This window comes from Dendrobates tinctorius, unplaced genomic scaffold (genome assembly GCF_039654945.1).
Source record: "Dendrobates tinctorius isolate UK_male_01 unplaced genomic scaffold, ASM3965494v1 ptg000273l, whole genome shotgun sequence".
Lineage (NCBI taxonomy): Eukaryota > Metazoa > Chordata > Amphibia > Anura > Dendrobatidae > Dendrobates > Dendrobates tinctorius.
The window spans coordinates 3,563,987-3,587,682 of record NW_027361940.1 but is presented as its reverse complement, the minus strand read 5'-3'; the positions used below and the strand labels follow the sequence as shown (position 1 = coordinate 3,587,682).

The following is a 23,696-nucleotide window of genomic DNA, read 5'->3' as shown; positions in this document are numbered from 1 at the left end:
CCGAACAGGGGGATTTCCTGGCTCTTAATGCTTTTATGGCTTCCCATGTAAATGAACATGGGACAGAATGTGCATCATTAAGGGCAAAAGAGGAAACACAGAAAATGCAGTGTTTATAGGCGTCATCATGCAAGGTCATGATCCCCTGATTTCTGGAAAAAGTCCAGGCCTGAGACCAAATAAATCAGCAGCAGCTCCGGGACTTTCTATAGTTTCTGTTATTAACCCCAAATGAGCTTCTCCTTCCTATCGAACTATACTGATTCTCGGGTCTTCATTCTCCTCCTCACCCCTGACCTCATCGAGTCACCATCCTATAATTACATGATGAGACATCACTCTCTTCAAATACTCTGCTGTAGACGATGTTCTTATCTACACTTATCATCACTGCTAATGTGGATATAAACAATGTAAACAGGAGAATGCCGTAGAGAGAGAAGGACTAAGCTCGGACTGGGGTAGGCAGTGACTGAAAACTCCAAAACATTACAAAATAAGCACCCCGACACATAGGAAAGATATCTGAGGGGTAAATGGTCCAGAAACTACTGGAGATTACTGACATATCTGCCAATGCTCTAATTATGGTCCAAGAGCTTTCAAGATACCAGAGTATAAATATTATAAGTGTAGGGTTTGAATAAAGAAAAACTATACTCACCTGTCCCTCAGTGCAGCTCCCTTGGTCCTCTTCTAGCCGCCTCCTGTCCTCTTCCATTCTCAGTAGTTTTCGACATCTCCGGCATCAGTAAATTAGCCTCATGTGATGTCATGACATTGCAAGGCCTAGTCAGCCCAGAGGTGTGGGGTGCGGGCCGGACTGGGATAGAGGAGATGATGAAAGAGATAGGGAGACCAGCAGGGATGGGGGTGACCCACTTCTTGACACCGACAGAATTGAGACTGAGACAGAGATTGGGTTCAACAGGTCCGTTTTTATTCACCACCTTGATGGCGACCTCTGTCATGCATCACAGGACATCACAGACCTTCACTTTCCTACTTTCACCGTCGTGGCGTCCTCTGTGGCTCTCCTCACTGTGGCTGCCCTAGGCGCTTCGCCATTCAAAGTCCACCGTTACTTGTTACTCTCAGACTGTCTCCGTGTGCCGTTACCGTGACCGTCTCTCCTGTCAGATACTCTCTGAGGGCCCTCAGCTGCCTTTCACTTCACAGCAGACCCTCCTAACTAGTGAGCTCCCCTGGCTGACTGGAACTTGTAGAACCTTCCCTCAGCCTTTATACTCCCTACCCTGGTAGCGCCACCCACTATCACCTGACAGTATCCTGACCAATGGCAGTGACCTTGACCCCTGGCAGTTACATAACCACTTTCTTCTACGCTCCCCACTGCCCTCTAATGGTCACTCTACAGCACGGCACCCATTTCCTCTTCATCTCAGCGCTTCCATTCCTACGCTGAGCTATCCCTCTGCCTACCACTAAAGGCAGATCTCTCGTCAGGTCCACCTCCCTACAGAGGCGCTAAAGAATGTTGTGAAGATGAGAGGGCGAGAAGAACATAGAAGATGACCCAAAAACGGGACAGGGAGCCGCATGCAGTGACAGGTGAGAGCAGAGGGAAGGTGAACTGAACATTATATGTGTATTTTTCAGATTTCCCCAAATCTGCAGCCCGTTCTCTCCGTTATTTTGGCATAAGAAGCTAACTAAACCGATCAGGAGCAGTGCTCCAAGTTTCCTGGCCTAAGTACAATTTACAGCCTGTGATTTGTTGGCTCTTAGGGGAATCCATCGTCAGCTGACCTCTTGGACTAAAGGGCCTTTTACACATAGCGATCCGACCAGGCATAGATCGCTGGTGCGTCGTTACGTGATCGCTAGATAGCTTTCAAACAGTCCAATCTCATCAACGACTCTGGACAGATCAGCGATCTGCACAGCGCCCTCGTTGGTCGTTGAGCACCTTTCACACAACTTAATTGTAAGCGATTCAGACCTCGGTGGGCGTGCGTCAGCGTTTCATTTACAACACCACCCAAGCACCGATTGGTGGTCACTGCTGCGCTCTCATTGGCCGGCGGCGTCATTAAAGAGGACGTAGTAGCGTTTCGGTTTAAATCTCTGGAGCGCTGTGGTTAGCTTCAGAACCAGCAATTTTTCTCCTTGGTTTGATTTTGCTATTCGTCCTTCAGCAACCCTGTTGAAGACTCATCAGCATTATTTTCCAACACCTCCTTTTTTGGGACCATCTGAAGAATCAACAGTGCTAGTTGCGTCTTCTTTTTTTTTTTTTTTCTTCTCTCCTCCATAACTTTTGGATTTTTCACACCGTCAAAGGTAAGTTTATCTGCGGATTAGCCTGCGGTTTGGTCCTGCGGTTTCACCATCTCCACAATGGTGGACATAGGAAACCGCTGCGGATTCCGCAGAAAGAATTGACATGTCAATTCTTTCTGCGGTTTCAAAACCGCAGGAAAACCGCGCGGATAAATCCTCACCGTCAACACAGAGGTTTTTTTCCCCATTCATTTTAATGGTACTGTACACCGCAGCTAAAACTGCTGCGGGTCCGCAGCGGCCAAATCCTTAGGGTGCCATCACAAATAAGATCAAAGTTGGCCAAGCCTGACGATTTTGGTGGAATTGGCTAAATATATTCTATGTGAGTTTCCTGACTTTTCCCTAACATATGATGAGAGTGGGGTGACACTTATTGAAGGAGATGGGACTTTACTCTCTTTTGAACATTCTATGGAGGTGGGTTTATTGTCCACCTCTCGATGTCGGTAAATCTTCCAAGGAGGTCCATGATTAAGGTCCTGCCATGCTTATATCAGATGATCATGGCATTTTTTTTCTGAGGGATAATTTTACTATAAATCTTCTTCAGTCTGTTGCGGATCTGCTTGGTTTTAATCCCATAAATTAAGGGGTTAATCACCGGTGGGAGCAGAAGATAGACATTCCCAAAGAGAATATGGAGGTTGGGAGTTGTGTTGGATTTGAACCTGTGTACGACGGACAGACCGATCAAGGGGATGTAGTACACAAGGACGGCACATATGTGGGCGGCACACGTGCCGAAGGCCTTTGTGCTGTCTTCTTCCATCAGCCCTAGCACCGCCTTAATGATCAGAAAGTACGAAAAGGAGATGAAGAGCGAGTCTATGCCCATGACTGAGAGGATGACGAAGAGCCCATAGATGACATTGACCCTGATGTCTCCACAAGCCAGATTCATCACTTCTTGGTGCAGGCAGAAGGAGTGGGTCAGGAGGTTACCCTTCCACTGTGGAAGCCTCTTGATGATGAGAGGAATGGGAACCATGACCAGAGTCCCTCTCCCCACAATCATTGCCGACATCATAACAATTTTCTCAAGAGTTAAAATAGACGAGTATCGTAGAGGGTGACAGATAGCCACATAGCGATCTACAGCCATGGCCACCAAGATTCCTGACTCCAGTGCAGACAAGAAATGGATGAAAAACATCTGGGTAAGACACATATCGAAGGCAATCACTCTGCTGTCCATCCAGAAGATCCCCAGCATTCTCGGCATGGTTGTAGTGGCTATCAACAGGTCTATCAATGACAACATGAAGAGGAAGATGTACATGGGTTCATGAAGCTCCGGATCCACCTTGATGATGTAGAGAATTGAGACGTTCCCCATAACTGCAACAAGGTACATAGAGATGAGAGGAAAGCCTATCCAGATGTTGTAGTCCTCAAGAGACGGGATCCCACTGAGGAGGAAATCACTGGAGTTGCTGCAGTTGACCTGAGCGATGGGCGACATGTCCTGGGTGAGGTTATAGAAGATGCATCTTCTGCAATGAGAAAAGAAAGTCCAAAACAGATCAGTAGAGAAAGACCTGACGGTCAGGAGGATCCTCTGTAACATTGTATAATGGTAGAAACCAATGGCGGCATTACCGATAATGATGACATGTCATAAACCAAACCAAGGACTGGTGGGGAAGATTGTCCATCACTGGTGTAAACAAACTAATACAATAGTATCATGTTCTTATCTTTGTAAGGCTGATATAACCTGGGCATCTCCATGATATAATTATATATGTACAGCTGGTATAACATGGGCATCTCCTGTATATAATTATATATGTACAGCTGGTATAACCTGGGCATCTCCTGTATATAATTATATATGTACAGCTGGTATAACCTGAGTATCTCCAGTATATAATTATATATGTACAGCTGGTATAACCTGGGCATCTCCTTATATAATTATATATGTACAGCTGATATAACCTGGGCATTTCCTGTATATAATTATATATGTACAGCTGGTATAACCTGGGTATTTCCTGTATATAATTATATATGTGCAGCCGGTATAACCTGGGTATCTCCTGTATATAATTATATATGTACTGCTGGTATAACCTGGGCATCTCCTGTATATAATGATATATGTACAGCTGGTATAACTTGGGCATCTCCTGTATATAATTATATATGTACAGCTGGTATAACCTGGGTATCTCCTGTAAATAATTATATATTGTTGGGATGTGACTCGCTCAGGTGCAGCGGGAGACAATCAGGAGACCGGTTCTTCCAAAGTTCATGAGGTTTATTTCTGTCATAAACCATAAAACGGCGTATCACCAAAAATAGCCTCTAGCTTAGGCAAACAAAACATAAACCTTCGTGGTTGCAGACTCAGACCGCGAGTCTCAGCACATGCTGGGAGGTGTAGTCCTCCCCACATACAGCTCCCTGGTTCAGGAGCAGGTCACATTATAAGGCTGTAGCCACACCCACGTTCCCAGCAGCTGACTGGTCACATGAATGTGACCTCACCACAGGTCCTTCAAACAAAAACAATAACAATATCTGGTATGCTTTACTTCTGCCTTACATTATGGAGATAAGCCATTTATGAGACACATATCTCCCATCAATTACACGACCCTTAGCCCTGCTACATACCTCCCCCCTCTGCCTAAAGCCGTGGGGCTTGGCACTTTCACCTACCAGGCAAGGGATTCTGGAGAGGGCATCGGCATTCCCATGTAGCTTCCCGGCCCTATGCTCTACATGGAAACTGATGTCTTGTAGGGCTAAGAACCAGCGGGTGACCCTAGCATTCTTGCTCTTGGTTTCCCTCATCCACCTGAGTGGGGCATGGTCGGATATTAACCTAAACTTCCGTCCCACCAGGTAGTACCGTAATGTGTCCACTGCCCATTTTATGGCCAAATACTCCTTCTCTACAACTGAGTAATTTCTCTCACAAGAAGTCAACTTCCTACTCAAGTAGAGAACAGGATGCTCCTCCCCACGTATCTCTTGGGAAAGGACAGCTCCTACCCCGACATCTGAGGCATCTGTCTGGAGGACAAATTCACGTTTAAAGTCTGGGGCCACCAAAACGGGCTGCTTACAAAGAGCTCCCTTCATTTCTTGGAAGGCTGACTCTGCTTCTTCGGACCAGCTGACCATCACTGACTTTGTCCCTTTAAGCAGATCAGTTAGAGGTGCAGCCATTGTGGCGAAGTTTGGGATAAACCTCCTGTAATATCCCACAATCCCCAGGAAGGCTTTAACTTGCTTCTTTGACAGAGGTCTCGGCCATGTTTGAATTGCCTCCACTTTATTGATTTGGGGTTTGATCTCGCCACGCCCCACTACATATCCGAGGTACTTGGCTTCTTCTCTCCCCAAGGCACACTTCTTCGGGTTTATTGTAAACCCCGCCTCTCTTAGAGCGTCAAACACTGCTTGGACCTTTTCCAGGTGAGTCTCCCAGTCCGGGGTAAAGATGACGATATCATCCAGGTATGCGGCAGCGTATAGCTTATGAGGTGCAAGGATTCTATCCATCGCCCTCTGGAAGGTTGCTGGAGCTCCCTGTAGGCCAAACGGTATCCGGACATACTGGAAGCACCCGTCTGGTGTGGAGAATGCCGTCTTCTCCTTGGCTTCCTGTGCCATGGGGATCTGCCAATATCCCTTGGTCAGATCCAAAGTGGTTATGTACCTGGCAGGTCCAAGTCTCTCGATGAGCTCATCAACGCGTGGCATGGGATAAGCGTCGAACTTGGAGACCTCATTCAGCTTCCGGTAATCGTTGCAGAACCTCCATTCACCATCAGGTTTTGGGACCAGGACAATCAGGCTCGACCAGCTGCTCTTGGATTCCTCAATGACCCCGAGCTTCAACATACGCTGCACCTCCTTGGAGATTACCTCTCGCCGGGCCTCAGGAATACGATATGGTTTCACGTTCACCCGCACATGTGGCTCGGTCAGAATTTCGTGCTCCACCACCTTCGTGCACCCCGGCAACTCTGAGAACAGGTCGCGGTTTTTCTGGAGTAACTCCCGGCACTGCTGCTTCTGGGCCTTCGATAGAGTCTCCGCTATGGTAACGGCTCCAACCTCCCCTTCTAGGTTGCCCAGCAAGCACGGAGTTACCGCTGGCTCTCTATCTTGCCACGGCTTGATAAGGTTAACATGGTAAACCTGGTATGGCTTCCGTCTTCCGGGTTGGTGGATCTTGTAGTTTACGTCTCCCAGTTTCTCCACCACCTCATATGGCCCTTGCCACTTGGCCAAGAACTTACTTTCCACCGTCGGTATTAGCACGAGAACTCGGTCTCCCGGATTGAACTGCCTCACTCTGGCTGACCGGTTGTAGACCCTGGCCTGAGCCTCTTGTGCCTGGCAGAGATGTTCTTTAACAATGGGTATCACCTTCGCAACCCTCTGCTGCATCAGTGCCACATGCTCAATGACGCTTCTGTGGGGCGTGACTTCGGCTTCCCAGGTTTCCTTGGCTATATCTAGGAGACCTCGCGGATGCCGGCCGTACAGAAGCTCGAAAGGGGAGAACCCCGTGGAGGCCTGGGGAACTTCACGGATAGAAAACAGTAAATACGGTAAGAGACAATCCCAGTCTCTACCATCTTCCTCTATGACTTTTCTCAGCATGCTCTTCAGGGTCTTGTTAAACCTCTCAACAAGGCCATCTGACTGTGGATGGTACACTGAAGTCCTCAGCTGGGAAATTTGCAAGACTCTGCACAATTCTCTCATCACCTTGCTCATAAAAGGTGTCCCCTGGTCGGTCAGGATCTCCTTCGGCAAACCCGTCCGGGAAAACACATGGACCAGCTCACGGGCTATACTCTTCGCAGAGGAGTTTCTCAGGGGAATGGCCTCAGGATAGCGTGTGGCATAGTCCAGGATGACTAATATATACTGATGGCCCCGAGCTGATTTAACTAAGGGACCGACCAAGTCCATGGCAATTCTCTCAAATGGCACCTCAATAATGGGCAGTGGCACAAGAGGGTTCCGAAAATGAGATGTGGGGGCAGTTAACTGACATGTCGGGCAGGACCTGCAATAGTTTACTATTTCCCGGTGACACCCAGGCCAATAGAACCTCTGTACAATCCGTTTCTGGGTTTTTTCCACCCCCAGGTGTCCCCCCAAGATGTGTGAATGGGCCATGTCCAACACTTTTCGTCTATAGGGGCCTGGTACTATTAACTGCTCTGCCACCTCCTCCCTTATTTTCGTGACCCGGTACAACAATTCCCCACTCAACATAAAATGGGGAAACCTTGTGTCTGCTCCCGGCTCTTGTGCAACCCCATTAATGACGGTGACATTGTTAAAGGCTTCCCTTAGTGTGGGGTCCCTATGTTGGGCAGTCCCAAAATTCTCCCCGGCCACCCCTAACTCCAGGATGTCAGGTACAGGGGACCCTTCCTCTTCATCCCCAACAAGGACACATAAAGGGAACTCGTCTGCCTCTGGTGGTGGCGATACCTCAGTGGGGTGGATTGGTTCCCTGCTCTTGCTAGCACACTCAGAACCCATCCCCCACAGATCCCAAAACAGACAGAAATCCCGGCCAATAATTATGGGATGCAACAAGTCTCGAACAACGCCAACTTCATGCGACTCGGTGCCATGCGCCGTTTCAATCTTCACCCTAGCCATAGGGTAGTCCTTTGCATCGCCATGTATGCACCGAACACCAATCTTTTTACCCGGGAGTATGTTTAGAGGAAAACTGGCCCTCACAAGGGTCACCAAGCTCCCGGAGTCCAGAAGCGCCATTGCTGCTCGACAGTTCACCTTCACGGGACACGCTTGTGGCCCCTTGTTAGGTAGCGAGTTCACACTGCAAGCTGGATATGCGTAGTATGAACTACGGCGTCCCATGCTGCAGTCCATCTGCTCGGAGGTCTGGGGACAACGGGCCGCTATATGTCCTGGCCCATGACACTTCCAGCAAATAACACCCGAGGGGACCTTGGGCACCGCCTCCCCCGCCCCTTTTGACCTTGGACGCACCACCCCTTTTTGTGACTCCGCCCCCTGCTGGGACCCCCAATATGGAATGGGCTGCTTCCCCAAGGAACCTTCCATCCCCTGGTATCTCTCGACCAGCCCAACCAGTTCATCAGCATTTTGGGGATCACCCTGGGCAACCCAAGTCTGTAGAGGTCTCGGCAGAGAATGCACAAACCGATCCATCACAACTCGCTCTACCATCTGTGCAGGGGAAGCCGACTCTGGCTGCAGCCATTTCTGGACCAGGTGCAACAGGTCAAACATTTGGGAGCGCGGGGGTTTGTCCCGGTGATAGGCCCAGCGATGAACTCGCTGTGCCCTGGTAGTCATTGTTACCCCCAAGCGTGCAAGAATTTCCGCTTTTAATTTGGGATACTCTCTGGCATCTTGTACCGTCAGGTCAAAGTACGCCTTCTGGGGCTCCCCCGTTAGGTAAGGGGCCAGTACCTCCGCCCACCGCTCTGGCTGAAGTTTTTCCCTCTCAGCCACCCTCTCAAACACCGTCAGGAAGGCCTCCACATCATCCTCAGGGGTCATTTTTTGTAATGCGCGTCTTACCGCCTTCTCGACGTCGGTGGCATCAGCCCGACCTGGGGTTGGGGCGCTCGTCCTGCCCTCCTGGATGGCGGTTGCCAGAAGCTGCATCTGCTGCCGTTGTTCCTGCTGGCTCTGCTGGAACTGCTGCCGCTGCTCCTGCTGGCTTTGCTGGATCTGCTGTAACAACAGCTTGTTGGTTTCCTGCTGCAGTGCCTGGGACTGGACCAGGTGTTTCATGAGGTCCTCCATGATTCCCGGCAATGCTTGTTGCCCCGCTGCAAACTTCACCCAGGACATGCAGCAACTGTCTCAAGTCTCTGCTGGGACCGCTGCCCGCATTCTCCACCAATTGTGGGGATCTGACTCGCTCAGGTGCAGCGGGAGACAATCAGGAGACCGGTTCTTCCAAAGTTCATGAGGTTTATTTCTGTCATAAACCATAAAACAGCGTGTCACCAAAAATAGCCTCTAGCTTAGGCAAACAAAACATAAAGCTTCGTGGTTGCAGACTCAGACCGCGAGTCTCAGCACATGCTGGGAGGTGTAGTCCTCCCCACATACAGCTCCCTGGTTCAGGAGCAGGTCACATTATAAGGCTGTAGCCACACCCACGTTCCCAGCAGCTGACTGGTCACATGACTGTGACCTCACCACAGGTCCTTCAAACAAAAACAATAACAATATCTGGTAGGCTTTACTTCTGCCTTACATTATGGAGATAAGCCATTTATGAGACACATATCTCCCATCAATTACACGACCCTTAGCCCTGCCACAATATGTACAGCTGGTATAACCTGGGCATCTCCTGTATATAATTATATATGTACAGCCGGTATAACCTGGGCATCTCCTGTATATAATTATATATGTACAGCTGGTATAACATAGGCATCTCCTGTATATAATTATATATGTACAGCTGGTATAACCTGGACATCTCCTGTATATAATTATATATGTACAGCTGGTATAACCTGGACATCTCCTGTATATAATTATATATGTACAGCTGGTATAACCAGGGCATCTCCTGTATATAATTATATATGTACAGCTGGTATAACCTGGGCATCTCCTGGATATAATTATATATGTACAGCTGGTATAACATAGGCATCTCCTGTATATAATTATATATGTACAGCTGGTATAACCTGGGCATCTCCTGTATATAATTATATATGTACAGCTGGTATAACCTGGACATCTCCTGTATATAATTATATATGTACAGCTGGTATAACCAGGGCATCTCCTGTATATAATTATATATGTACAGCTGGTATAACCTGGGCATCTCCTGGATATAATTATATATGTACAGCCGGTATAACCTGGGCATCTCCTGTATATAATTATATATGTACAGCCGGTATAACCTGGGCATCTCCTGTATATAATTATATATGTACAGCCGGTATAACCTGGGCATCTCCTGTATATAATTATATATGTACAGCCGGTATAACCTGGGCATCTCCTGTATATAATTATATATGTACAGCCGGTATAACCTGGGCATCTCCTGTATATAATTATATATGTACAGCTGGTATAACCTGGGCATCTCCTGTATATAATTATATATGTACAGCCGGTATAACCTGGGCATCTCCTGTATATAATTATATATGTACAGCCGGTATAACCTGGGCATCTCCTGTATATAATTATATATGTACAGCTGGTATAACCTGGGCATCTCCTGTATATAATTATATATGTACTGCTGGTATAACCTGGGCATCTCCTGTATATAATTATATATGTACAGCTGGTATAACCTGGGCATCTCTTGTATATAATTATATATGTACAGCGGGTATAACCTGGGCATCTCCTGTATATAATTATACATGTACAGCCGGTATAACCTGGGCATCTCTTGTATATAATTATACATGTACAGCTGGTATAACCTGGGTATCTCCTGTATATAATTATATATGTACAGGTGGCATAACCTGGATATCTTCTGTATATAATTATATATGTACAGCTGGTATAACCTGGACATCTTCTGTATATAATTATATATGTGCAGCCGGTATAACCTGGGTATCTCCTGTATATAATTATATATGTACTGCTGGTATAACCTGGGCATCTCCTGTATATAATTATATATGTACAGCTGGTATAACCTGGACATCTCCTGTATATAATTATATATGTACAGCTGGTATAACCTGGGCATCTCCTGGATATAATTATATATGTACAGCTGGTATAACATAGGCATCTCCTGTATATAATTATATATGTACAGCTGGTATAACCTGGGCATCTCCTGTATATAATTATATATGTACAGCTGGTATAACCTGGACATCTCCTGTATATAATTATATATGTACAGCTGGTATAACCAGGGCATCTCCTGTATATAATTATATATGTACAGCTGGTATAACCTGGGCATCTCCTGGATATAATTATATATGTACAGCCGGTATAACCTGGGCATCTCCTGTATATAATTATATATGTACAGCCGGTATAACCTGGGCATCTCCTGTATATAATTATATATGTACAGCTGGTATAACCTGGGCATCTCCTGTATATAATTATATATGTACAGCCGGTATAACCTGGGCATCTCCTGTATATAATTATATATGTACAGCCGGTATAACCTGGGCATCTCCTGTATATAATTATATATGTACAGCTGGTATAACCTGGGCATCTCCTGTATATAATTATATATGTACAGCCGGTATAACCTGGGCATCTCCTGTATATAATTATATATGTACAGCCGGTATAACCTGGGCATCTCCTGTATATAATTATATATGTACAGCTGGTATAACCTGGGCATCTCCTGTATATAATTATATATGTACTGCTGGTATAACCTGGGCATCTCCTGTATATAATTATATATGTACAGCTGGTATAACCTGGGCATCTCTTGTATATAATTATATATGTACAGCGGGTATAACCTGGGCATCTCCTGTATATAATTATACATGTACAGCCGGTATAACCTGGGCATCTCTTGTATATAATTATACATGTACAGCTGGTATAACCTGGGTATCTCCTGTATATAATTATATATGTACAGGTGGCATAACCTGGATATCTTCTGTATATAATTATATATGTACAGCTGGTATAACCTGGACATCTTCTGTATATAATTATATATGTGCAGCCGGTATAACCTGGACATCTTCTGTATATAATTATATATGTACAGCTGGTATAACCTGGACATCTTCTGTATATAATTATATATGTATAGCTGGTATAACCTGGGTATCTCCTGTATATAATTATATATGTACTGCTGGTATAACCTGGGCATCTCCTGTATATAATTATATATGTACAGCTGGTATAACCTGGACATCTCCTGTATATAATTATATATGTACAGCTGGTATAACCTGGATATCTCCTGTATATAATTATATATGTACAGCTGGTATAACCTGGGCATCTCCTGTATATAATTATATATGTACAGCCGGTATAACCTGGGTATCTCCTGTATATAATTATATATGTACTGCTGGTATAACCTGGGCATCTCCTGTATATAATTATACAGTATATGTACAGCCGGTATAACCTGGGCATCTCCTGTATATAATGATATATGTACAGTTGGTATAAACTGGGTATCTCCTGTATATAATTATATATGTGCAGCCGATATAACCTGGGTATCTCCTGTATATAATTATATATGTACAGCCGGTATAACCTGGGCATCTCCTGTATATAATTATACATGTACAGCTGGTATAACCTGGGCATCTCCTGTATATAATTAAATATGTACAGCTGGTATAACCTGGGTATCTCCTGTATATAATTAAATATGTACAGCAGGTATAACCTGGGTATCTCCTGTATATAATTATATATGTACAGCTGGTATAACCTGGGCATCTCCTGTATATAATTATATATGTACAGCCGGTATAACCTGGGTATCTCCTGTATATAATTATACATGTGCAGCCGGTATAACCTGGGTATCTCCTGTATATAATTATATATGTACAGCTGGTATAACCTGGGCATCTCCTGTATATAATTATATATGTGCAGCCGATATAACCTGGGTATCTCCTGTATATAATTATACATGTGCAGCCGGTATAACCTGGGTATCTCCTGTATATAATTATACATGTACAGCCGGTATAACCTGGGCATCTCTTGTATATAATTATACATGTATAGCTGGTATAACCTGGGCATCTCCTGTATATAATTATATATGTACAGCTGGTATAACCTGGGCATCTCCTGTATATAATTATATATGTACAGCCGGTATAACCTGGGTATCTCCTGTATATAATTATATATGTACAACTGGTACAACCTGGGCATCTCCTTTATATAACTATATATGTACAGCCGGTATAACCTGGGCATCTCCTGTATATAATTATATATGTACAGCTGGTATAACCTGGGCATCTCCTGTATATAAGTATATATATATACATCCGGTATAACCTGGGCATCTCCTGTATATAATGATATATGTACAGCTGGAATAACTTGGGCATCTCCTGTATATAATTATATATGTACAGCTAGTATAAACTGGGTATCTCCTGTATATAATTATATATGTGCAGCCGATATAACCTGGGTATCTCCTGTATATAATTATATATGTACAGCCGGTATAACCTGGGCATCTCCTGTATATAATTATTAATGTACAGCTGGTATAACCTGGGCATCTCCTGTATATAATTAAATATGTACAGCTGGTATAACCTGGGTATCTCCTGTATATAATTAAATATGTACAGCAGGTATAACCTGGGTATCTCCTGTATATAATTATATATGTACAGCTGGTATTACCTGGGCATCTCCTGTATATAATTATATATGTACAGCCGGTATAACCTGGGTATCTCCTGTATATAATTATACATGTACAGCTGGTATAACCTGGGTATCTCCTGTATATAATTAAATATGTACAGCAGGTATAACCTGGGTATCTCCTGTATATAATTATATATGTACAGCTGGTATAACCTGGGCATCTCCTGTATATAATTATATATGTACAGCCGGTATAACCTGGGTATCTCCTGTATATAATTATATATGTACAGCAGGTATAACCTGGGTATCTCCTGTATATAATTATACATGTGCAGCCGGTATAACCTGGGTATCTCCTGTATATAATTATACATGTGCAGCCGGGAAAACCTGTGTATCTCCTGTATATAATTATACATGTACAGCCGGTATAACCTGGGCATCTCCTGTATATAATTATATATGTACAGCTGGTATAACCTGGGCATCTCCTGTATATAATTATATATGTACAGCTGGTATAATCTGGGCATCTCCTGTATATAATTATATATGTACAGCCGGTATAACCTGGGTATCTCCTGTATATAATTATATATGTACAACTGGTACAACCTGGGCATCTCCTGTATATAACTATATATGTACAGCCGGTATAACCTGGGTATCTCCTGTATATAATTATACATGTGCAGCTGGTATAACCTGGGTATTTCCTGTATATAATTATATATGTGCAGCCGGTATAACCTGGGCATCTCCTGTATATAATTATACATGTACAGCCGGTATAACCTGGGCATCTCCTGTATATAATTAAATATGTACAGCTGGTATAACCTGGGCATCTCCTGTATATAATTATATATGTACAGCTGGTATAACCTGGGCATCTCCTGTATATAAGTATATATATACGGCCGGTATAACCTGGGCATCTCCTGTATATAATTATATATGTGCAGCCGGTATAACCTGGGCATCTCCTGTATATAATTATATATGTGCAGCCGGTATAACCTGGGTATCTCCTGTATATAATTATACATGTACAGCCGGTATAACCTGGGCATCTCCTGTATATAATTATATATGTACAGCCGGTATAACCTGGGCATCTCCTGTATATAATTATATATGTACAGCTGGTATAACCTGGGCATCTCCTGTATATAATTATATATGTACAGCTGGTATAAACAGGGCATCTCCTGTATATAATTATATATGTACAGCCGGTATAACCTGGGCATCTCCTGTGTATAATTATATATGTGCAGCCGGTATAACCTGGGCATCTCCTGTATATAATTATATATGTGCAGCCGGTATAACCTGGGTATCTCCTGTATATAATTATACATGTACAGCCGGTATAACCTGGGCATCTCCTGTATATAATTATATATGTACCGCTGGTATAACTTGGGCATCTCCTGGATATAATTATATATGTACAGCTGGTATAACCTGGGCATCTCCTGTATATAATTATATATGTACAGCTGGTATAAACAGGGCATCTCCTGTATATAATTATATATGTACAGCCGGTATAACCTGGACATCTCCTGTATATAATTATATACAGTATGTACAGCTGGTATAACCTGGGCATCTCCTGTGTATAATTATATATGTACAGCCGGTATAACCTGGGTATCTCCTGTATTTAAATATATATGTACAGCCGGTATAACCTGGGCATCTCCTGTATATAATTATATATGTACAGCTGGTATAACCTGGGCATCTCCTGTGTATAATTATATACGTATGTACAGCCGGTATAACCTGGGTATCTCCTGTATATAATTATATATGTACAGTCGGTATAACCTGGGCATCTCCTGTATATAATTATATATGTACAGCCGGTATAACCTGGGAATCTCCTGTATATAATTATATATGTACAGCCGGTATAACCTGGGTATCTCCTGTATATATAATTAAATATGTACAGCAGGTATAACCTGGGTATCTCCTGTATATAATTATATATGTACAGCTGGTATAACCTGGGCATCTCCTGTATATAATTATATATGTACAGCCGGTATAACCTGGGCATCTCCTGTATATAATTATATATGTACCGCTGGTATAACTTGGGCATCTCCTGTATATAATTATATATGTACAGCCGGTATAACCTGGGCATCTCCTGTATATAATTATATATGTACAGCCGGTATAACCTGGGCATCTCCTGTATATAATTATATATGTACAGCTGGTATAACCTGGGCATCTCCTGTATATAATTATATATGTACAGCCGGTATAACCTGGGCATCTCCTGTATATAATTATATATGTACAGCTGGTATAACCTGGGCATCTCCTGTATATAATTATATATGTACAGCCGGTATAACCTGGGCATCTCCTGTATATAATTATATATGTACAGCCGGTATAACCTGGGCATCTCCTGTATATAATTATATATGTACAGCTGGTATAACCTGGGCATCTCCTGTGTATAATTATATATGTACAGCCGGTATAACCTGGGTATCTCCTGTATATAATTATATATGTACAGCTGGTATAACCTGGGCATCTCCTGTATATAATTATATATGTACAGCCGGTATAACCTGGGCAGCCTCCACAGTACAATATAGATGTGGCAGCTTTTATAAGCCTTTCTCGATACTTCTCACCTATGTACTTGTTGGGTTCTTGTCCGCCTCCGTCACCTCTCCGCTTCGCTCTTTCCTCCACATTTGGTCACTCGTGTATCTCAGACTTTTCTCCCAGGTGTTGAGTAGTTCTTTGGTCATCCGGATAACAATATTCTGAAGACTTTGGACATCAAACCTCCGAGACGCCGGGTCCAGGATCCGCAGTGACCGATGAGACGAAGAGCTCGGCACGGGACACGGAGGCTGAAGGGTCTGTACGGAGAACAATAGATGTGCGGAGCTCAGAGATACAGAAAGAGGAAGCGGCTGAATATTATCTTATGGGAACGGACATCACAAGATGATCACAGCCGATCACTAGGAGGAAACTGACCCAATGCCAGCTGAGCGCCAGCCAAGAGCCCTCATCACCCACACACCACCGCCAGCGGGCACAGGCTGCTGTGCAGAAAGCCAAGATCTCCACCCAACTGTACTTCCCAGAGACAACCACACAGTGACCACACGATATGTGGAAGGCAGTGCTGTAGAGAAGACCGCGCGTCCACTCATGGTCTAAATGTGGAAAACTGAACACGAGGTTCTTAGTCACCTTTCTGATCCCACTGCGTGAAGCCGCTGCCACATCACTGTCACCGGAGCACAGAGCCGCATCCTTAAGGTTATAAGACGTTAGGACACCAGTGATGGGTTCGGCGTGACGTGGCAGCGGCTTCACACAGTCTCCTCAGAAGAGGAAACTAAGAACCTCATGTTCAGTTTTGTACATTTTTGCTGAGCCATAACAGATCAATGTGTGATTTTTGGATGTGCGGTCCAGGGCGCGTTCTACAGCCTTGGGACATGACATGTCTATTACTGCTGACAACCAGCCCGAACATCATGTCTTCGAGGTTGACTGCCCGGACACCCAGTGATGACATCACTGATATGAGACCACACATTATGTTACAGCACCAGCTTATCATCTATTGATCTCTCTCTCCTCCTGAGTCTTCTGCACCACCTCATATTCTTGTATCTCCTCAAGACCTCGCGATTCCTTTCAGGCCCCCTCCATCCTCTCTGGATTTTTCTTTCCCCTCGACTCCTGTATCCTACTGAGATCTGTTTGTCCTACTCCATATTGTCCATACTGTCCTACCTTCAGACCTCCCTGTCTCTTTCAGGTCCCTCTGTTCCTCTCTCCCTTCCAGACTCCTTTCAATCCTCCAGTCTTTCCTTTCTCCTGCACAACATTGACATCTTGATCTTCAGACACTCGAGGCCCAGCTTTTAATGTATGGACGGGCCGGATCCAGCAGAACTTCATCAGCCTGTTTACGGATTTGGGTCAGATGTGGAGCTGCTCCTTCGAGCAGTGAGATCACAATCACTGAATGAGTGACATTGCTGCGTTTGTACCCCCCGGCACAGGAAAGACTAGAAGCAATGGGATGAAACTGAATGGGAGGAGACACAGATTAGATATTAGAAAAAACTTTTTGACAGTTAGAGTGATCAATGAGTGGAACAGGCTGCCACGAGAAGTGGTGAGTTCTCCTTCAATGGAAGTCTTCAAACAGAGGCTGGACAGACATCTGACTGGGATGATTTAGCGAATCCTGCTTTGAGCAGGAGGTTGGACCAGATGGCCCAGGAGGTCCCTTCCAACTCTACCATTCTACGATTCTATGATGACCAGTAGACGCTGCTGAGACCCTCAGTTGCCCCCACATGAGCTTGGTAAAAGGCTGATATTACAAGTTTTGTCCTGAGGAGCCATCACATGTCCTTCCTCGTAGCCCCTGGATTTCTGGCTCCCTTGATTCTTCTCGTGGGGTCTGGGTTGTCAGTGACTAATCTGTAAAAATCACACCCTTTTACAAGGCTAACAGAGAATGACCGGCCCAGATGTTCTGTGTCACGGCCTCATATTCTGCCCGGTCACACGAGCACTCAGAAGGAAAGATTCTGCTCATTTATTGTATCTGTTTAGACTTTGGCTTCCTGCAAATTGGAGACAAGGAGCCAGGAGGTCACAAGCGCATTCACAGATATAAGCAGAAGGAGCCCCACCGACATCCTCACTGACCCCATCATTGTTATCATTTATATGGATGGATCGGGATTTTAGGATCTTTTGGGGGAGCGGATAAAAAAAATGCTGAACCTTTAGGCTGTGTGCACACGTAGCGTTTTTTTCGCGTTTTTGCAGCGATTTTAAACGTGCGATTTTGCCGTGACAACGCAAAGAAAAAGCATCCCATGCAATCCTATGGCGTTCCGCACATGCTGTGCTAATGCTGCATATTTTTCCATGACAGAATTGCATCGCGGAAAAATACGCAGCATGCTCATTCTTTGTGCGGAATCACGGGAAAATCCGCACACATAGGAATGCATTGTTCTGCTTACTTTCTGCATGTGGCTGTGCACACCATGTGAAAAGTAAGCGGAAAATTTGCAGATGGTACCCAGGGTCTGGAGGAGAGGAGACTGTCTTCCAGGCTCTGGGTACCATATCCCTGTAAAAAATTGTGATATTCTCACCTTCCGGCGTCCCGCGCAGCGTCAGCAGGCCTCAGCGATGCTCCCGGCAAGTCCCGTTCCCAGGGATGCCTTGCGACAATGACCTGTGATGACGTCGCTGTCTCGCGAGATTGCGATGTCATCAAAGGTCATTGTCGCAAGGCATCCCTGGGAACGGACTTTCTGGGAGCATCGCGAGAATCGGGAACTCTGCGTGGCACGCCGGAAAATGAGAAGATCACGATTTTTTAATTTTTTATTTTTAACATTAGATCTTTTTACTACTGAAGCTGCATAGGCCGCCTCAACAGTAAAAAGCTGGCCACATTTGTCAAACAATATGTTTGACGAGTATGACCAACCTGTCAATCAGTTTTCCAAGCGATGCTACAGATCGCTTGAAAAACGCTACCATTCTGCAAGCTAAATACGCTTGCAAAACGCTAGTTTTCTGCGGGAAATAGGCGGGAATTTAAAATGCGGATTTCTCGCATATTTCCCGCGGCATGGAATTCCACACGTGTGCGCATAGCCTAGTAATTACACTCACATGTGGGATAAAACTGCTCCAAAATCTGCTCCACCATTGTGATTTGGGCACAGCATGGCAGATGAAGGATTAAACTTGACACCCTGGAACATCACTTTAACACTTAGGTGGTTTCAATTGTGAACCCCATACAACACTCAGGTGGGGTTAGGAGGACTTAGAACCAGACCCAGACATGCAGAATTACTACCGCCTTGGCTACTAATGTTCCCCTACTAGTGTTACTGCAATTACTTTTAGTGCTACTATGTCTAACCTATCAATACTACTCATTGGCAAAGCTGAGGCAGCTGCCCAGGGGGACAAATTCTATGGGGCTGTAGTACATGGGCCGGCTGCAAAACAGACTGGAGACAGACGCAGAAATCCGTTCAGTCAGGTCCAACTTTATTGTGTGTTCTCTTGACATCCACAGCAAACACAACAGCTTCTGCTCCTAGGCCTGGGTACCTGTCATCTCTTACCTGCTCCTGTTTGGCTAAGACCCCTGGGTTCTTCCACCGTGGCTGCCATTAGGCCCATGGCCACAGCGTTTCCCCCTGACCAAGTCTACCCACTGCGACACTTACTGCTCCTTCAGTGTTGATGGCCGATGTTCTTGGCCTGCAGAAAGGAACTCCACAGCCGTGGAGCCCCCGGGATGTCAGGCAGTCCCTGGGCCACAAGTGTCCTTAAGGCCCTAGACCCAGGAGTCTACCTCCCCTTCACGGGGGTTCCGTATTCTTCAAGGTACACAATCACAGCTACCGCATAGTAGCCGCGGGCACAGTACTCTTTGTAGAAGGACCCCCAGTCCCCAATCCGCAGGGCCCTCCCATGCTTGATGGAGGCTGCATTGAGGTAAACTTTGTCGCCAGTCTCTGCCTCTTTAATAAACCCATAGCCCCACTTGACGTTTTTACGAGCCGCCCGTGGCTCCGGGGGACAGACATGGCGGTTTCCCCCTTCTCATGGAGGGCTGCCCAGATCTCCCGCTCCTTGTTCTTTTTCTGGGCGATATCGGTAATCCAGACCGATGGCCCCATGTGGGCCGCAGTCCCGCTCCGCGCCGGTGATGCGGGACAGGGAGAAGCCGGGCGAGGAGGCTGGGGGTCGATGGTGTGGACGGCAGCCGACCCAGCATAGGCTGCGGATTCATCGGGCGCCGATGTCGGTGAGTAAGGGGAGGCCAGGTGAGGAGGCTGACTCAGGAGCGCGGACCTTAGGCCTCGCACCCCCTTCGGCCGGTAACGTATGACATGGACGGGGAGGCTGGAAATCACTATTGGGGAGTTTGGACCTAGCGTCCGGACGGGTTGGGGAAGTGGGGAGATGCTCACCTTCCCCGGCGCAGCAGCCTCCTTCTGGCTGCTCCACAGCTCCTCCGGAGACCCGAGCATCCGAGCGACTGGATCCTCCAAGATGTCACCGGCCTTCTCCTGCTGGGCGGGCTCGTTGTCGTCTGCCCGCACCCGCGTGAAGGGCCCCGCCGTTCCTCTGCTGCTTCCGGTCCCATCGCCTGGTGTTCGCTGCTGTTCTTCATCCCGCCGTCCGGCAGGACTGGCCTCCAGGCCCGATGGTTCCACAGGACACGTCAACGACAGCTGCTCCAAAGGCTAAAGAGCGGGTTCCGCTTCCCGCGCTGTCTCCGACTCCAGCGTGGATGGTGGAGAATGCGGGCGCACCTCCGCTAGGTGATCCAGCTCCGAGGCTGTAGGCTCAGATGTTGAAGACTCCATCTGCGGCAGGTCTTCAGGACGGGTGAGAGCTTGCTACTTTTGTAACGGCTCCCAGCTCCCACTGTAGTCCTTTAACATGGGAGGTTGCCCAGCTTTCCGAATGGGGCAATTGTTACTCGATGTGCACCGCTCCCCCCAGGGGTGGGTTCGGCATAGCTGCCCCTGGTAGTCCAATTTAGCGCCAACCTCCTCTATCCCAACAGTCGCCATTTCTGGAGGTACGCAAAGTCTCTTTCAGGATAGCTTTCAGCAAGGTCAATCACAGTCCTAAATTGTAATCGACTCAGGCACAGTCTTCAACCAGATCGACTCAGGTCCTTTAAATCTTCGGCGCGGTCTCACCGCTGGCGTTGCTGTATTGGCGGTGATGATCCTGCCGACTACGCCACTTGTAGTACATGGGCCGACTGGGGAGTGTTCCCTTTCAGCTGCAAAACAGACTGGAGACAGATGCAGAAATCCATTCAATCAGGTCCAACTTTATTGGGTGTCCTCTTGACATCCACAGCAAACACGACAACTTCTGGTCCTAGGCCTGGGTACCTGTCACCTCCTCCCTGCTCCTGTTTGGCAAAGACCCCTGGGTTCTTCCATTGTGGCTGCCGTTAGGCCCTCGGCCACAGTGTTTCCCCCGACCAAGTCTGCCCGCTGCGTCACTTACTGCTCCTTCAGCATCCAGCCATCCGGTACCCCAGGCCTCCTTTGTCCTGCGTCCTACATCCTACAGCTGTCCTATCAGGGCCACCCCCCTGCGAGTCTCCGCCTCTCGCCTCTGTTTCTCCTGAGCTCTTCCTTTTCCCGTTCTCGCCTGAGCTTTTCTCTCTCTTCTGTCTCCTCCTGGGTGTCTGCCCTTCCCCTGGGACTCTCCTTCCTTTTATCTCCTCATCCTGGAAATCCCCTTCCCAGTCCCTTAACTCCGCCCACCATGACTCTGCGGTTTTCTAGCCTTAAGCTGCTGTTAAGCCCTTTTCTCACTTCTCTATGTCTCTATCTTGTGGCCAAAACCCGGTACTACACCGTCTTTCCCCAATTCTAGCTGTTGTCCCACATATATGCATTCAAGTCAGAATTAAGCATTGTACACATCACAGGTTACATTTCCTTCTTCACCAGACAGGTCCATAGGTCAGTCCACCCTCCTACATTGCCACAAGATTTTGGAGACCTCTGTCCTCTCTGTCAAATGATTCAGAAGCTCCAGCCTCATTTCTTCTTGGAGCAGCGCATTCATTGCCAGTCTGAGGGCCGACGAGCTGTCACTGCATTCCTGGATATTGTTCTCTTCTTCCATTCTATGATCCCGGCAGCGCAGATTAATCGGTGTTTTCTTAGAAGACAATAGATGCTGATACTGGAGGAAGAGACGCAAACACTTGTCCAGGGCGCTGGGATCCTTCGCTGACACTATTACTACTACATCTACTAGTATGGCTGCTAATACTAAGCCTGGTGCTGCCCATGGAGCGGTGCCTATGATTACTCCAGGTACTACTATGACTGCTTATACTACGTCTGGTGCCGCCTCTGTAATGGTGCCCCTGGTTGCTCCTGGTACTATTTTGGCTGTTTATACTATGCCTGGTGTCAGCCCTATAATGATGCCCCTGATTACTCCTTGTACTACTATGGCTGCTTATACTACACCTGGTGCTGCCCCTGTAGCGGTCCCCCTGATTACTCCTGGTACTATTTTGTTGCTTATGTTACATCTGGTGCCGCACATGTAGTGGTCCCCCTGATTACTCCTGGGCTGCTTATACTACGTCTGGTGCCGCCCCTGTAGTGGTCCCCCTGATTACTCATGGTACTACTTGGGCTGCTTGTACTACGTCTGGTGGTGCCCCTGTAGTGGTCCCCCTGATTACTCCTGGGCTGCTTATACTACGTCTGGTGACGCACATGTAGTGGTCCCCCTGATTACTCCTGGGCTGCTTATACTACGTCTGGTGCCGCCCCTGTAGAGGTCCCCCTGATTACTCATGGTACTACTTGGGCTGCTTGTACTACGTCTGGTGGTGCCCCTGTAGTGGTCCCCCTGATTACTCCTGGGCTGCTTATACTACGTCTGGTGCCGCACATGTAGTGGTCCCCCTGATTACTCCTGGGCTGCTTATACTACGTCTGGTGCCGCCCCTGTAGTGGTCCCTCTGATTACTCATGGTACTACTTGGGCTGCTTGTACTACGTCTGGTGGTGCCCCTGTAGTGGTCCCCCTGATTACTCCTGGGCTGCTTATACTACGTCTGGTGCCGCACATGTAGTGGTCCCCCTGATTACTCATGGTACTACTTGGGCTGCTTGTACTACGTCTGGTGGTGCCCCTGTAGTGGTCCCCCTGATTACTCCTGGGCTGCTTATACTACGTCTGGTGACGCACATGTAGTGGTCCCCCTGATTACTCCTGGGCTGCTTATACTACGTCTGGTGCCGCCCCTGTAGAGGTCCCCCTGATTACTCATGGTACTACTTGGGCTGCTTGTACTACGTCTGGTGGTGCCCCTGTAGTGGTCCCCCTGATTACTCCTGGGCTGCTTATACTACGTCTGGTGCCGCACATGTAGTGGTCCCCCTGATTACTCCTGGGCTGCT

The 23,696-nt window shown here is 46.5% G+C and overlaps 1 protein-coding gene across 1 annotated transcript; it reads right to left on the bottom strand.

The window, feature by feature from the left end:
- Positions 1–918: 918 nt before the first annotated feature.
- LOC141072458 (olfactory receptor 51E1-like) lies at positions 919–16,654 on the bottom strand. The gene is made up of 2 exons (XM_073559736.1): positions 16,347–16,654; positions 919–3,800 (listed from the first exon to the last, which is right to left on the bottom strand). Exon 2 carries the CDS (start codon positions 3,767–3,769, stop codon positions 2,801–2,803), a length of 969 nt encoding a protein of 322 aa, XP_073415837.1. The 5' UTR covers positions 3,770–3,800; positions 16,347–16,654; the 3' UTR covers positions 919–2,800.
- Positions 16,655–23,696: the final 7,042 nt, after the last annotated feature.

Excerpts from the sequence above, each read along its gene's own strand:
- LOC141072458 (XM_073559736.1), bottom strand. The coding sequence starts at position 3,769 with ATGTCGCCCATCGCTCAGGTCAACTGCAGCAACTCCAGTGATTTCCTC.